Source organism: Paramormyrops kingsleyae, chromosome 22 (assembly GCF_048594095.1).
Source record: "Paramormyrops kingsleyae isolate MSU_618 chromosome 22, PKINGS_0.4, whole genome shotgun sequence".
Classification (NCBI taxonomy): domain Eukaryota; kingdom Metazoa; phylum Chordata; class Actinopteri; order Osteoglossiformes; family Mormyridae; genus Paramormyrops; species Paramormyrops kingsleyae.
This window is the reverse complement of record NC_132818.1, coordinates 11,374,195-11,388,500: the sequence shown is the minus strand read 5'-3', so window position 1 is coordinate 11,388,500 and position 14,306 is coordinate 11,374,195. Positions and strand designations below refer to the sequence as shown.

The 14,306-nt window shown below is 47.3% G+C and overlaps 1 protein-coding gene across 3 annotated transcripts; it reads left to right on the top strand.

Annotated features, from left to right (window-relative positions):
• The first annotated feature begins 1,493 nt into the window (after positions 1-1,493).
• Positions 1,494-13,129, top strand: syt3 (synaptotagmin III). Of its 3 annotated transcripts, XM_023798388.2 has the most exons (13): positions 1,495-1,916; positions 4,900-5,018; positions 5,118-5,181; positions 5,349-5,628; positions 6,494-6,904; positions 7,022-7,154; positions 7,572-7,757; positions 8,999-9,125; positions 9,239-9,457; positions 9,550-9,670; positions 10,043-10,214; positions 10,901-11,030; positions 11,124-13,129. In XM_023798388.2, the coding sequence occupies exons 4-13, from the start codon at positions 5,478-5,480 to the stop codon at positions 11,208-11,210; spliced, it is 1,737 nt and encodes a 578-aa protein (XP_023654156.1). In that variant the 5' UTR covers positions 1,495-1,916; positions 4,900-5,018; positions 5,118-5,181; positions 5,349-5,477; the 3' UTR covers positions 11,211-13,129. The 3 variants fall into 3 exon arrangements, with proteins under 3 accessions (XP_023654157.1, XP_023654156.1, XP_023654155.1); XM_023798389.2 differs by having other exon boundaries at positions 1,494-1,916; positions 4,900-5,181; positions 7,575-7,757; XM_023798387.2 differs by having other exon boundaries at positions 4,900-5,181.
• The last annotated feature ends 1,177 nt before the right edge of the window (positions 13,130-14,306 follow it).

Sequence of the window (14,306 nt, the reverse complement as noted above, 5' to 3'; positions counted from 1 at the left end):
ACCTATCCTTATGGTAATAATATGGAATTATAATGTCCCCATAACGTGATAAATATCCGTTTTCTTTCCCTTATGGGGACCGGTTTCCTGGTCCCCATAAGGGAAAACTCTATTTTATAAAAATCGGTGACTGCTATGAAAAAACTAAAAATGCAAAAACTCTTGTATTTTGTTAGGTTTTATGGTTATGGTTAGGGCAGGGTAGGGGTTAAGGTTGTCATAGTTAGCGTTAGCATTTTTCCCATTGAAATGAATGAGCGGTCCCCATAAGGATATGTTTACTATACATGTGTGTGTGTGTGTGTGTGTGTGTGTGTGTGTGTGTGTGTGTGTTTGTGTGTGTATGGTGGGGGGGCTGCTGAACAAGGTGTCAAGGTAAGCTCTTCGGGTGGGCTTTTTAGCGATGAATGTTCATAACGAACCTGTAGGGCTCATTGAATCAACAGATTCATGAATTATATACAGTGAAACCTACATTTTTATTATATATGTACTGAATGGTGCCCCTGCAGCCTGGTAAAAGAACACCATTAAAACAACCCTGAGCCTGTCACGATTCTGTCGCTCTTCCCCGCAGTGACAGACAGCAGAGCACCATGTTTACAGACGTTTCCAGTGCGACATCTCTGCCTCCAGGATATCCCTAGTAAATCCCTCCCCCTCACTCCCTCTCTCTGTGACACACCGAGCTGTTGTCACTTTATACTGATACTGATACTGTCAGTAGCTCATTATCGCCATCCGAGCCCGAATCGGAACCATCAGTAATAACCGCGTTCATTCCGCCATCATCATGTAATTAGTAACCACAGCAATACTTCTATTGACGGAGGTTTCCTGAAAGCGTATTTGATGTTTCCAGAGTGCACTGCTTGCTGTGGGAAAGCGTAGGTAATTAAGGATGGTAGGGCTCGTTTTTGATAGACATGAAACTACACACAAAACAATCTGACAGAAATCCGGAATATTATGAGACATATAAGGACCTGCAAACTATGAAATACACCGTTTATTTACAAGATTTACGTATAGCTTAAAATGCCTTTAATAGTAGTCATGTACGTGTCATTATAATCAATTCATGATTTAATAGTGTCCGGCTTGTTATGATCTGCAACAATTCCAGAAGGTTTAAAGACAGATTTGTGCATAATTTTACACAGATAGTAGTGAATTTATAACGTTACCCAACACTGTCAGTATTATATAAACAGACGTGCGTAAGGAGCACAGTGGTGTCCTTAACGTGATCACGGTTATCAGGGACATCGGAAAGGCATGGATACCCCGGCAGGTTCAGGGGCCCCAGCACTTAACCGGGGCCCTTGAATACGTAAAATCATACGTAAATTCGGGGCCCCAAGGTGACATTCTGTCAGGGGACCCATAATTTCTAAGTATGCCCTCTGATTGTCATAAGGTAATAAACATTAAACACCGGCACCTCCACACCTCCCGCCCCCCCGCACAAAAACACATTGCGTCTCTGTCTCCCTCTGCTGTCTGAGCCGGCTGCTCCGGTCCATTCCTTACCACTCTTTCCACACCCTCCTCCTCCTCCTCCTCGTCGTCGTCGTCCTCCTGCTCCTCCCGTTGGTGCTCTGCCTTTCTCCCCTCTATATACATCAGCATGGCTTCAGTACAGGTAGCGGTATACGGTCTGTGACGACGACATCCCGCTTAATATTCTGCACACGGGAAGGGGTGTTGAAACCAGGAGAAGACACCGGGCAGGAGGATCGCTTTCGGGGGAATAAAGAGCGAAAAAGGACGGGGAGACATGTGGGCCACTGACAGCATCGATACTCGCTTGTTGGGCTGCTTTCCCAGTCATTTTTGCTTTAATCCCTGGTGCTGAACACCGCGCCGCGCATCTCTGTAAGAGGGGATGCCTGAGAAAAAGCGAGATCGGCGAGGTACGTGAGGACAGTCTTACCATCTTGATTGCAAACGCCGTATTACACGCCATCTGCATGTCAAAATGCAATCTGCAAACTCTGGGGAGTGTCTAGGGAAATGCATTGCATGCATGTAGCTACGAGTTACATGCACGTCTGCTTTATGTGTTTGGTGTCCTTCCTGCGCAGGTGCGTGTGTGTGCAGTTCCTGTGCGAGCGGTGTGAGCTGACCGCTGGGAAGTGCGTCTCTGTCTGTGTGTTATAAAAACCCGGCTAGTCCCGGTATATTATGTAGGCATAACGCCGCCGTAGGCTTTTATCGTCTTCAATTTTGCAGGAGGTGTGCACTGTCATAGTCATCGGCTCATATTTAACTTTTTAGGTGATTCATCTTTAACCTTTGACGGTCCTAATGAACACCGTATGTAATGACGACAGCTCACGAAGCGGCCCCGCCGCGCGCCCCCACCCTGTCACCCCGCCAGCCCTCAGCCTGTCACTGTGACACACCGGCGATCTCTTTTACCATGCACTGGCCTATACTCCACACAACGGACGCAGAGGAAATGAAAGTAGCAGCTCTCATTCGTTCTGCTTAATATTGTGTATTACAATACTTTAAAAGTACTCTGCTTTTAATTACACTGCATTTTAATTTCCCCAACCATTTTATTCTCCTTTTTATGACACTAGCAATGGAGTAGAAAACGAGGAGGCTGGTGTCAAGAGGGGTCCTTGTTTTAATATAGCATTTTAATTTCGTGTTTCAGCTGGTATCGTACGACCCCTACGCGGCACATAAGAAGTCTGATGCCAGTGTTTTGATGCGACTGTTTATTCAACAAGTTTGAGCCCGAAAATGGGGAAAAAAAAACGAACCAATTTCAGTTATGCTACATAAAGCAAGTGCGGGAGAATTTTCGTCATCGTAGCATTTCTCTGGTATTAACATTTCCTTTAGGGTGCAAACTAAACTGCAAAAAATAAATGTATGTGTGTTTGTGTAATCAACTGTTTACAAGAACATCTATTATTATCAATCCATAATATGTGGAAATTGGTGTGATTGTTAGTCATCCCTCTACTGTGAAGCGGAACAGCTTGCATTGCTCTTTCCAGTTCAAAAGAAAAGGAAATGAAGGAGTGCAGAATGAAAGAGGCGACATTGTGAGGTAAAGGACACTGCATAGCTGAGCTGAGGAATGTTTGCAGGGGCTGAGACGTGTCCCTGCCCTACCGAGGCAACTGTGATCAGGCTGAATGGCTGACAGAAAAGAGCATGTCAGGCGTTACCTAAGAGGAAGGCACTCTGAGTGTGAACACATTTATTAATGCATATGATATAATGTACATCTGCCTCCCTTCCTGTGTCTGTGCCTCTGTCTCCCTTTTCTGTGCCTGCACCTCTGTCTCCCCTTCTGTGTCTGTACCTCTGCTTCCCTTCCTGAGTCTGTGCCTCTGTCTCTCTCCCTGTGTCTGTATGTCTGTCTCCCTGTGTCTATACCTCTGTGTCCCTTCCTGAGTCTGTGCCTCTATCTCTCTTCCTGTGTCTGTGCCTCTGTCTCTCTTCCTGTGTCTGTACCTCTATCTCTCTTCCTGTGTCTGTACCTCTGCCCCTTTCAGTGCCTGTCTCTATTGTGTCTTGTTCACCATGCTCCAGCTTGTGTCTCTATGTACTGAACTTTTCTGTATCTTGCCCAAGGTTAATATTTTCATTAAGGGAGTTTCTTTAGATCCACTCTGTGTTTTGCACCTGCTTCCCCAACATTCTTCTCTTCTCTTCTCTTCTCTTATGTTATATTCTCTTCTCTTTGCTTTGTTTTACCCTGATTTCCCTCACATTCCTCCCGCCTTCATTCCCCCGCTGTTATCAGACCCGCAGGATTCTTGTGTTTAAGTGAAGCATTAGATTTGATTTACTGACTAACAGACCAAGGAGGGTGACCGGAATGGCGGATTTAACATGCTAATTAAGACTTGGTTCTCCAGTGAACTGCTAAATGTGTCTGTTTCTTACTCTGGGTAGATGCTAGGGGTGTAATGATTCTCCAAAACCATGGTTCTGGTCACACCTCAATTCCTGAGACACGGTTCTGTTCATGCCTCGGGTGTGAATAAGATTTCTATGAAATAGACACGTATGGAGAGAAACGTATGGAGTGAAATGTGAATGTACCTATTTGTGAGTGTGAAATGAAATGGAGAACGAGTATGAGATGGAGAGTGAGTGTGAAATGGAGAGGTGAGTGCAAAATGGAGAGATGTGTGAGACAGAGAGTGAGTGTGAAATGGAGAGATGTGTGTGAGACAGAGAGTGAGTGTGAAATAGAGAGTGAGTGTGAAACAGGTGAGTGTGAAATGGAGAGATGTTTGTGAGATGTAGAGTGTGAAACAGAGAGGTGAGTGTGAAATGGGAACTGGGGGGGGGGTGACCTGTTTTTTCTGACACAATGAGAGCAGCAGAAAGTGAATGAGTGTGTTGACAGTATAGATACTCTGATCTGCAGATACACTATAAAACCTAATGTGTGTTTTACAAAAATAGCTTCAGTTTTGCATTCAGCTTTTATGCTTTAAAAAATAATAATAACTTCATTGTTCTGTGATGGGATGGCGCCCCATCCTGGGGTATTCCCATCCGGCATAGGCTCCAGACCCCCCCGCCCTGCATAGGACAAGCAGGTAATGGAGATTAATGGATTGATGGATGGGCCTGCACTATGTACTGAACAAGGCTACAGTAATTATAAAACTTAAATGAAAAGATTTGTTTTCACAGAAATGTCTTGTTCCTGTTATACATACACATGGTGATGTAAAGTGTAATAGATATATTTACACTTGCTTACGTGTAGGTTTATTATGTAGGAACACTCACTGATGTTTTTTATAATGGGAACGGGTTGGTGATTTATTCATTAATTTCTATTACACTGCAGTTACAGTGTTCTGCCTTAACTCAGTTCTCTAAAATGTGTGAACATTTGTTTTTTTTCTTCAGGTAAAGTTTTGGAGCTGTCAACGGATGTTCTCCGAGCCCTGCAGTGAATCAAGACGCCATCTCGTCATTACGGCTGAACTGTAGCTGAAACAGTCCAGAAGCCTCAGAGAGCCCTTGAGGTGCCCGTGCCCTGCTTTAGCCAGTGCCTGGATTGCTGAGAACCTCCTGGGCATCCTTGTCCTAGGAGTAGTTTTCATGTTGCTCTTTTTGGCTGGCAGACCTGGGCGCCTGCAGGAAGCTCCGCACAGGCGTGATGACCTGACCATTCTATCCTGAGCACCTGTGTGTATCCCTCCGCTCCTGTATAGTTTTGATTATTTACAGTTTACTGTGGATGTGGCAGAATATGCGTGTTAACCTGATTTCTCTTTCCCCTGTCTGCAAAACACCCCTCTCTCCATTATCTGTCTCTCTCTTCATCCCCCAACCTGCTCTCATTCTTCCTTCAGCCCCTTTAACCAGCCTGGCCACTTCCAGCAAGCCCCTCTGATTGGTTTCAGATAGAGTGGGTGGGTTCTCTGTCTGTAGGAAGCTTTGGATTGGGTAGCGTGGCGGACGGGGGCGATGCTGATTGGAGGATGTCGGGCGACTGGGATGAAGACCTATGTAAGAAGGCCCTCATGCTGGTGGAGGAGCTGTGCTTCCACATGCCCGGTGGATACAGCCAGAATGAGCGCTGCCAGGAGTTCATCGACCTGCTGAGGGGCCCCTACAGGCAGATGGATACAGGTGAGCAACCCACGGCGGCACTGGCTGGCAGGTAAACAGCAGCACGCTGTCAGGGGCCACAGTGCTGCTTACTCTCTAAGGACACTGTGCCCTCCCACTTGCATCATTTCCTGTTCTCACTAATTTCATCACTTCCTGTACCCTCTGCCTTGCTCTCTCTCCTGTGCTGCGGCATCAGCAGCACTGTGTGGCACTGCCTGATGTGCCGATCCCACCCTGTGCTGCTCACAGATACTCTTTCTAGCTCTCTTTGCACCTCCTTCTCAATGCTAACCCCTTGCTTTGTCGCTGATCCTCCCTATTTAGATGTGATGCTAGTTGTTTGTTTGCTGAATTTGCACAATTTGCGCAAACAGCGAACACAGCACAACAAAGCCAAAGTTGCAACTTACTTTTAGAAAACAATTAGTAAATAACAATAGTGTAGCAGCTGTAATGAACACTTAGCCTGCCGGTGTGTGCAGACTCATCATGTGTGCTGCATTTGATTTAGTCTGCCTGCTGACCTGTGCCATGTCAGTGGGTCTGCTGTCCTGGGACAGGGCCACGCTGTGCATATGAGGCACGGCCCTTCTGCAGGCGGACTCTGCTTCTGAATGCTGCATCATACAGGACAAGCCTAATGCGTGTCTCTCTCACTTTCGATGGAAGCTCTGCGTCGCCGGCATGATGCAGACCTGGGTGTTGCCTGGTAACACCAGATACAGGCCGCCTTCTGAGTTTGGCATAAAAAAAAGCCGGCTGCTCTAGGGTGCTGGGGAAGCATCTATTTATCTGGCTTGTCCCTTGGAGTCAGGCTGCCACTCTTGGTGCCCAGTGGGGGCACTGGTCAGTAACAGCTTCCTCTGCTTTTCTGTCCCAACAGAGATCTCCGTCAGCCTCCTGTCTGTCATTGTCACTTTCTGTGGCATCGTCCTGCTGTCCGTCTCCTTATTCGTCTCCTGGAAACTATGCTGGCTACCTTGGAGGGACAAGGAAGGCGGGGGCCTCAGCCTGACCTCAGGGCTCCTCCCAGGGGGGGGGGGGCTGGGCAGCTCCTCGCTGCTGCCCCCGCTCCTGCAAAGGAAGGAGACACACTCGTCCTCCTCGCTCTTCCCCTCCCTTCAACCCTCCCAGCACCCCCCACACTTCTCTGACCTCCTGGGAGGGGCCGAGAGGGCCGAGGGTATGGCGGGGGGTCCTGAGCGGCCCCCTATTGGAGGCATGGCCGGTGTCCCGCAAGACATGCAGGAACACGCTTACCTGGACATGGACTGCTACCCAAACACCACTGGGGGTGAGCTGGGCTTCACTTTGGGGGTGGGGTGGGCTTCATTTTCGGGGCGGGGCCCTGTCAGATGTGCAGATTGAGAAGTGAAGCTGTGCCTTTCCCTGCTGCTACCCCCATCCTCAGGGGGGCTGAAGCTGAGCCACACCTCCCCAGAGCTGCCCCCGGTATCTGAAACAACATGCCCCCCACAGCCCCCCCGAGAGCTGCCTAACACCCAGTCCCAGCAGCAGGTGGTAGCCCGGTCAGTGCTGCCCAGGTATGTGGGTGTGTGTGTGTGTGTGTGTGTGTGTGTGTGTGTGTGCGGGACAGGAAAAGCCCAAAAGCAATCTTTGGGTGAATATGCAAGCACATGTGTGTGGCTCCGTGGGCTATGCCTCTGTTTTTGTGCTCAGATGGTCACCGATTCATGCCTCGGCCTCAGCAGAATAGGCACATGTCTGTGGGCCATTGAGTAAAGCCTAGCTTGCTCTCGCTTGCATATGTACCCCAGGGAGAGCAGGATGGCGATTAATAAAAGTGTCACTATTCTGTTGTATAACGTGAGCTTTAAAGAGGTATGTTTCAGGCATTTTTTTGTTATAAACTCTACAGTTAGAGTTTTGTTGGGGTGCGCTTAGGGATCATGTATTGAAGTGATGTCCCCACAATAACAGAAACACGTGTGTCCCTCCAGTAGCCCCCGGCCAGTAAACCACCAGCTCCCCAGTCCAGATTTACATGCCGAGGAGAAGAGTGAGCAGGTGACAAGTATTGGGCAGATCAAGCCAGAGCTGTACAAGCTGCGCCAGGCTGAGCAGGGTGAGGGCAAACCTGGAGAGGCCTGCGGAAAAATCAGCTTCTTGCTGCGTTACTCCTACAAGTAAGTTGCATGTGCCAGTGGGTTGATGTATGCTGCATTTCTGTGAGTGTGTCACATGTGCCAGTGAGCTGATGTATGCCGCATTTCTGTGAGTGTGTCACATGTGTGCCAGTGAGCTGATGTTTGGCACATTAATGTGAGTGATGTATGCTGCATTACTGTGTGTTGTATGTGTGCCGGTGGACTGCCATGCACTACATTGCTACACTGCATGTAGTGCCATGCACTACATGCAGTGTATTGCATGTGTGCCAGTAGGCTGACATACTGTGAATTACTGTGAGTGTCACATGTGTGCCAGAGGGCTAACATATACTGCATTACTATGCGTGTATTGCATTTGTGCCAGCCGGATGACGTACGCTGCATTATTTTGAGTGTGTTGCATGTGTGCTAGTGAGCTGATACATTGCTATGACTATATCCCATGTGTGCCAACAGACTGACATATACTGCACTTCTAACTGTGCAGAGCTGTGAAGCATGGAAATTGCCAAGAACATAGTGACAGACCTGTGTAAATGGAAATGACGAGCCTTAACAGAATTAGGAATTACCGTCAGGCACTCCATGGGCAACTATCACTCTCTGTTTGTGTTTTCTGGTTTGTAGCTGAGTGAAGCGCCATTGAATTGGGGGAAAGTGCTGATGGTAGACAGTGGAGAGTGAGCAGATATGAATTATGTATGTGATGAATCCCAAGGATCAGAGGGCTGTGTGGGTGTGTTGAGGGTTGCCCTTATGTGAGGAGTGTGGACCTGGACACTTGTAGGTTTCATCTCGAATCCAGGAACTTCGCAGAGTGTGTTTCATACAAGCTGCTCTTTCCTCTTGGCTTTAAGCAGCTCTCCTGTCTGCAAACAGGCAGCTCAATGGCACTGTGATACCTTGGCAATTATTTTCAGTGTGCAGAGGCCTTCTGGGAAATGCATTTCCACTGTATCACTGCAAAACAAGACAAACACACTCTCTGGGAGCTACAACAGGTGGTGCCTCTTTTACACAATAATTGCAACTACATTTTCATTAGAGTGAGTGTCATGATAGTGTTAGGGTTAGTGTTAGTGCCATGATAAGGTTAGGGACATGATGCATGTCTAATAAGCTGCTGCATACCAATCATGTGATCCATTATCAGGGCATCTTCCTGTAAGGTGTGCAAGGTATGAAACCCTTATCAACTGCCCATCCACTTCCTGTATCTCCCCTCACTTCCTGTGTTACTTCTGTCTGTCCCATAGCACTGAGCAGCTAGTTGTCAAGATCCTGAAAGCTCTGGACCTTGCAGCCAAAGATTCCAATGGCTTCTCTGACCCTTACGTAAAGATCTACCTGCTCCCAGATAGGAAGAAAAAATTTCAAACTAAGGTGTGTCTTTTTCCTAATATTACAGATTCTGTTTATTTTTTTCTGTCTCTCAGTCTTGAAGGGGAAGTATGAGGTGTCCAGGAGTGACAGATTCGCATTCTCCCCTCTCTTAGGTCCACAGGAAGACCCTCAATCCTGTTTTCAATGAGACATTCCAATTCAGTGTCCCGTTTGCTGAGCTTCATTCCCGGAAGCTGCACTTCTCCGTCTACGACTTTGACCGCTTCTCCAGGCATGACCTCATTGGGCAGGTGGTTGTGGACAACCTGCTGGACTTCAGTGAGGGCCAGGGTGAGAAGCCGGTATGGAGGGACATAGTGGAGGGGACCTCGGTGAGAGACTCACTTTCAGCTTTAGTTTTCTTTCCATGCTGCACATGTAAGCTGGATCCCTTTGACTGAGTGTTGACCCCCCCTACCTGCAGGAAAAGGCGGACCTGGGCGAGCTGAATTTCTCCTTGTGCTACCTGCCCACAGCCGGCAGACTCACGGTTACCATCATCAAGGCCTCCAATCTGAAGGCCATGGATCTCACTGGCTTTTCAGGTCATAAGCTTATCAGTGACCAGTGATCCATCCTGAAATAGCACAGCTGGAACATTTGGTTTGAGAGGTCAGATGTTGATGGGCTACAGGCATTACTTTGGGAGCCCAGGCCCATGTACTTGAAATGTGCTGAAAGTGGAGCAGAACAGCCATGTGGACTGGGTGGACGTCCATGAGTAAATGGGTCAGAACCGTTCTTCCAGCATACAGTAGAACGGCCATGTGGGTTGGGTAGACGTTTTTGTGAATGGGTCATAATTCTTTATCTGGCATTCGCTGAAACAGCCATGCTATTATGTGCTGTTATATTGTATTAGTGCCATTGCTAGCTTTCGGCTTATGGACCTGTTTCCTGTTGCTCTGCTCTCCTAGACCCATATGTGAAGGCCTCTTTGATATGTGAGGGCCGGAGACTCAAGAAAAGAAAGACGTCCATAAAGAAGAACACTCTAAACCCGAGCTACAACGAGGCCCTGGTTTTCGACATCCCTCATGAGAACATCGACAACGTATCCCTCATCATAACTGTCATGGATTATGATTGGTGAGCATAGTAGTGATGAGAGCAAGGTTGATGAGTGAGGATAGATGGATACAGAAGACAGGCCACATTTTTGGGTATGAAGAATAATGGGTGTGTTTTGAGGGGTTTTTCGCTGGATACTTGATTTATAAGGGCATTCTTAGAGCCCCGGTTCCAGATTCATGAAATGGAGATGGTCAAATGTGTCAAACGTGACCTCAGACACCCGCAGGGTGAGAGCTCCTCACCTCTTTCCAGCACTAGGGTTAGAATTTGGAGATGGCACCTCAAGGTAAAAATGAAGAGAATGAAGAAAGAGGGCATCTTTATAAAAGCCTCCTTTGCTTATTTCGGTGGCTTTTCTCCTTATAATTCAGAAACTATGAGTTCTGTAAGAGCAGTAATGATGGTGCACCAGGTCAGGAGCTTAACAGCTTTGTCAAACTGCTTAAATTCACCCCATTATTTAGTTATTACTCAGCCTTGTTTACTGCACTGATTAGCTTCCATTCGGTACAGGCCAATGTAGGTCACCTAATGCTAACTCTAACCCAACACTAACCGTAAAACCAACACTAATGCTAATCCAACACTAACTCTAACACTAGCCCTTACCCAATGCTAATAATAGCCCTTATTCAATGCTAATGTTCTCTATCCCTGTACTCTATCCCTAACCTCATCCCTAATGCTGACTGTGTCTCCAGTATTGGCCACAATGAGGTGATAGGAATGTGTCGTGTGGGGGGGGGTGCTGAGGGCCCCGGCCGGGAGCACTGGACCGCCATGCTGGGCAACCCCCGTAAACCCATCGAGCACTGGCACCAGCTGGTAGAGGTAAGGCTGCCCCCATGCTCATCCACACATCACATCATTCATCTTCAGGCCTGCACACTGGACACGAATCTGCCTCCTGTCACCCTCCTGCAGGAGAAAACCATGAACACCTACGTGTCGAAAAGTGCAATGGCCTCCAGCAAGCCTCATATTGTGGTGGAGAGCCCACACTCAGAGTAGAGAGCTGGCCCCGGGACCGCCACTGAACACGCCGCTGAACACGCCGCCAGACTGTCGGGGGACTCCGTCTGGTCAAACACACACATGAGCAGCACACACAGTGGGATGTACATTTACAGTCACAGGAAGGCGTGTTTGAGGGTGACGGCTCTTTGTGGATCAGGACCCTGTTTCTAACTGCCTCATTTCATTCCAGGGGACTGTGTGTCATTCCTCGGATGGACTCACTTCCACAATTCACACGTGTAAATATATACACACATGAAGCACACTGACATGTATTCATCATTTACCAGGAATTCATTTACTGTTTATCATTGGCTTTTAACATTAAAGGTCTTCATACTAGCGGAATTATTAAGTGTGGAAGAAATTAACCATAGAACTGATGTGTTGTGGTGTTTCTCCCATTTGAACTAATTGGTGGATCTCACTCATCAGGGGGAACCATATTTGCCTTGACTTTTTGCCGGGGGACCCAGAAAATGATGCACCTGCTTGCTTGTCTTCAGAGGATGTAGAAACAAAACCCTTTGGACAGAATTTCACTTAATATTTTATGTTTACCTTTAAATTGAATAGTCTCTTGAACACCCTCTTTCATTTTAAAAGAAAACACCGTGTCTGTATGTGCCTGTGGGTGTCTGTGTAGGGTGGGGGGTGTCGCCGTTTTCTGTGTGTATCTCTGTGCTTGTGTATCGTGTGTTTGTATCGGTCTGTGCGTCTCTGTGTTTTGTGTCACCTTGTGTGTGTCTCTACCGTTCACCGTGCCCCCCTCTACCCCATCTTGGAGTGAAGCTATTGTTCAGTCTGTGTTTGTGTGTAGACCTCGTACCCTAACTGGGGGGGGGGCATCTCCCATTCAGGCACCGCCCAGAGCCACACCCCTATGCAGACAGCTTCGCCCTCTGCCTGTGTGTAAGTGTGGTGGCCCTGGGTGTGATTTCACAGGCCCTGATGTGTGTTCTGGTGTGAGGGCAAACAATTGATTTGCCAAACCAGCAAAAGCCAGCATGAGCCTGGGGAAGGGGGTGTGGGGGGTGGTCACCCTGTTCATACTTTACTTCCTATTATTCAGATTTCAGCCAGACTGCCATCATGCCAATCTTCTGTCACACTGAATTTCAGGATCTGCAACCAGTGATCCAGCTACTATAGTGTGACCCCCCAGATAAGCAATTGTTCATCTTTAGATTCATATTTCATTGGAATAATTTATTCCATGTGCAATGGTACTGTCCAACCTGGCACTTTAGTCACAGCATTACTATTACCTGTCTGTGTGATGTCACCTGTCTGTCCCTTAGTTGTCTGTGATGTCACTTGTCTGTCCCCCAGCTGTCTGTGTGATGTCACCTGTCTGTCCGTCATTGTTGTCCCCCCTCTGTGTGATGTCACCTCTGTCCCCTAGCTGTCTGACATCATCTGTCTGTCTCCCAGTCTTCTGTGATGTCAGCTGTGTCATTTTTGTCCCCCAGCTGTCTGTGTGATGTCATCTGTTAGTCTCACCCTCTTCTCCTTTGTCCCAGTGGCTCAGAAAGGCTTTGGTGAAACATGTTTGCATGCTCACATCAGCATGAATGATGTCAGTTCCGGACCATGAAAATATGATTCTCAAAGAAAGTCATAAAAAAACTTACTGTACCAATACTACCAATGAATACTTAAAAAAAGTCATGATTACCAGGAAGAAAACATTGTTAGTACTGTATAGTGTAAAATACTGTATCCTCAAAATGGTATTTCTGATTGTTAAGTTGTTGTGGATTTTTAAAATTTCCTTTTAAATGGACTTTTTTATGAGTTGAATGGTTTGAAGCAGAGACCAGCAGTGAATTTGTGGAATTGACCAGTTTTCGCAGTGTCACTAATAGCGAGTATGGCTGTGTGTCCAAGCTGAAATAAAGACGATGATGACAGGCCTGCGTGTCTTTATGCGGGCCGCGCTGCATGAGCACGTTGCTGAGTGCGACGGCCACGTAGTTGCGTTCCCACGCTGCTCTCTCCAAAGCCACTTCATGCCTCTACGCATCACATTTTCTGTACTCTGCGTGGTTCTGTGGGCAGCATTCGGGGAAGCCGTCATGGGATTTTCCCACAGCCTCTTTCTGCTCCACATTATTTATCACACAAGAGGCTGTATCAGCATGAAAGCAAACGGGGAAAAACGGCGGCTGACAGACAGGCACGGGGGTGCGCATCTGTCTCACCGCACTTCCTGTTCCCTCTCTCTCCTCAGATTTTGCCTCTATTTAAACAAATCCCGCCTAATCTGTGCACCCGCTGGCCTTCCCACTGTGCGTCTCCATTTCTGCGGGGTCAGAAATCCACCCTGTCACGACACGTCATCGACCGCTGTGTCAGACGCTGGCAGACTGTAGTAGCACATGTGTACCAGGGGTGGCGTCAGTACCACTGCAGGAGAGGGAGTGCTGTTTCCATAGCAACCGTCTCTTTGGGAAGAACTATTTAGATAGAATCCATCTCATTCATTTTGGTGAACTGGGGCTTGCAGATTGAGAAGAATGTTATTAATGGCATATATTTACTAAATTGGAATATGTGTTCAAGAAAACAAGAATCTATTGTCATTGTCATCAACATAAAACAATAATAGGATAATCAAAGCTATACTGCTTACATATGAGAAACTTGATCAGTAACTCATGTGTCCGAAACCACGAGTGTGTGTCTGTTTCTTCTCCTGGGACTGGTTAACCGAAACTTACCAAGCATTGCATACTAGTTTTGCCTTAAACTGATTAGCTACATAGTTGCTCCTGGCAATTTTGAAGCGGGTGGGGGTGGAGACGAAGTCATGCTTGACTGCAGGTTGGGTGGTGGAGGTGGCTCAGTAATTAAATGCTTGTTTCTGTGAAGAGTCATTTGTTTGGAGAGCCCAGGTCCAGGCTGAACAGTTTCTGGGGTGAGTACTGCCTGAAAATACTTCTTTATAAACATCTTAACATTCTTACAAACAAGATTTTGCTTAAATGCTTGCTTTAAATTGCCACTTTAAGGCCTTTCACAGCAGTAATCCCCTGTTGCACTTTTTTGTATATCTATTCTGACATCTAGTGTTTTGGTTTGGTAGTG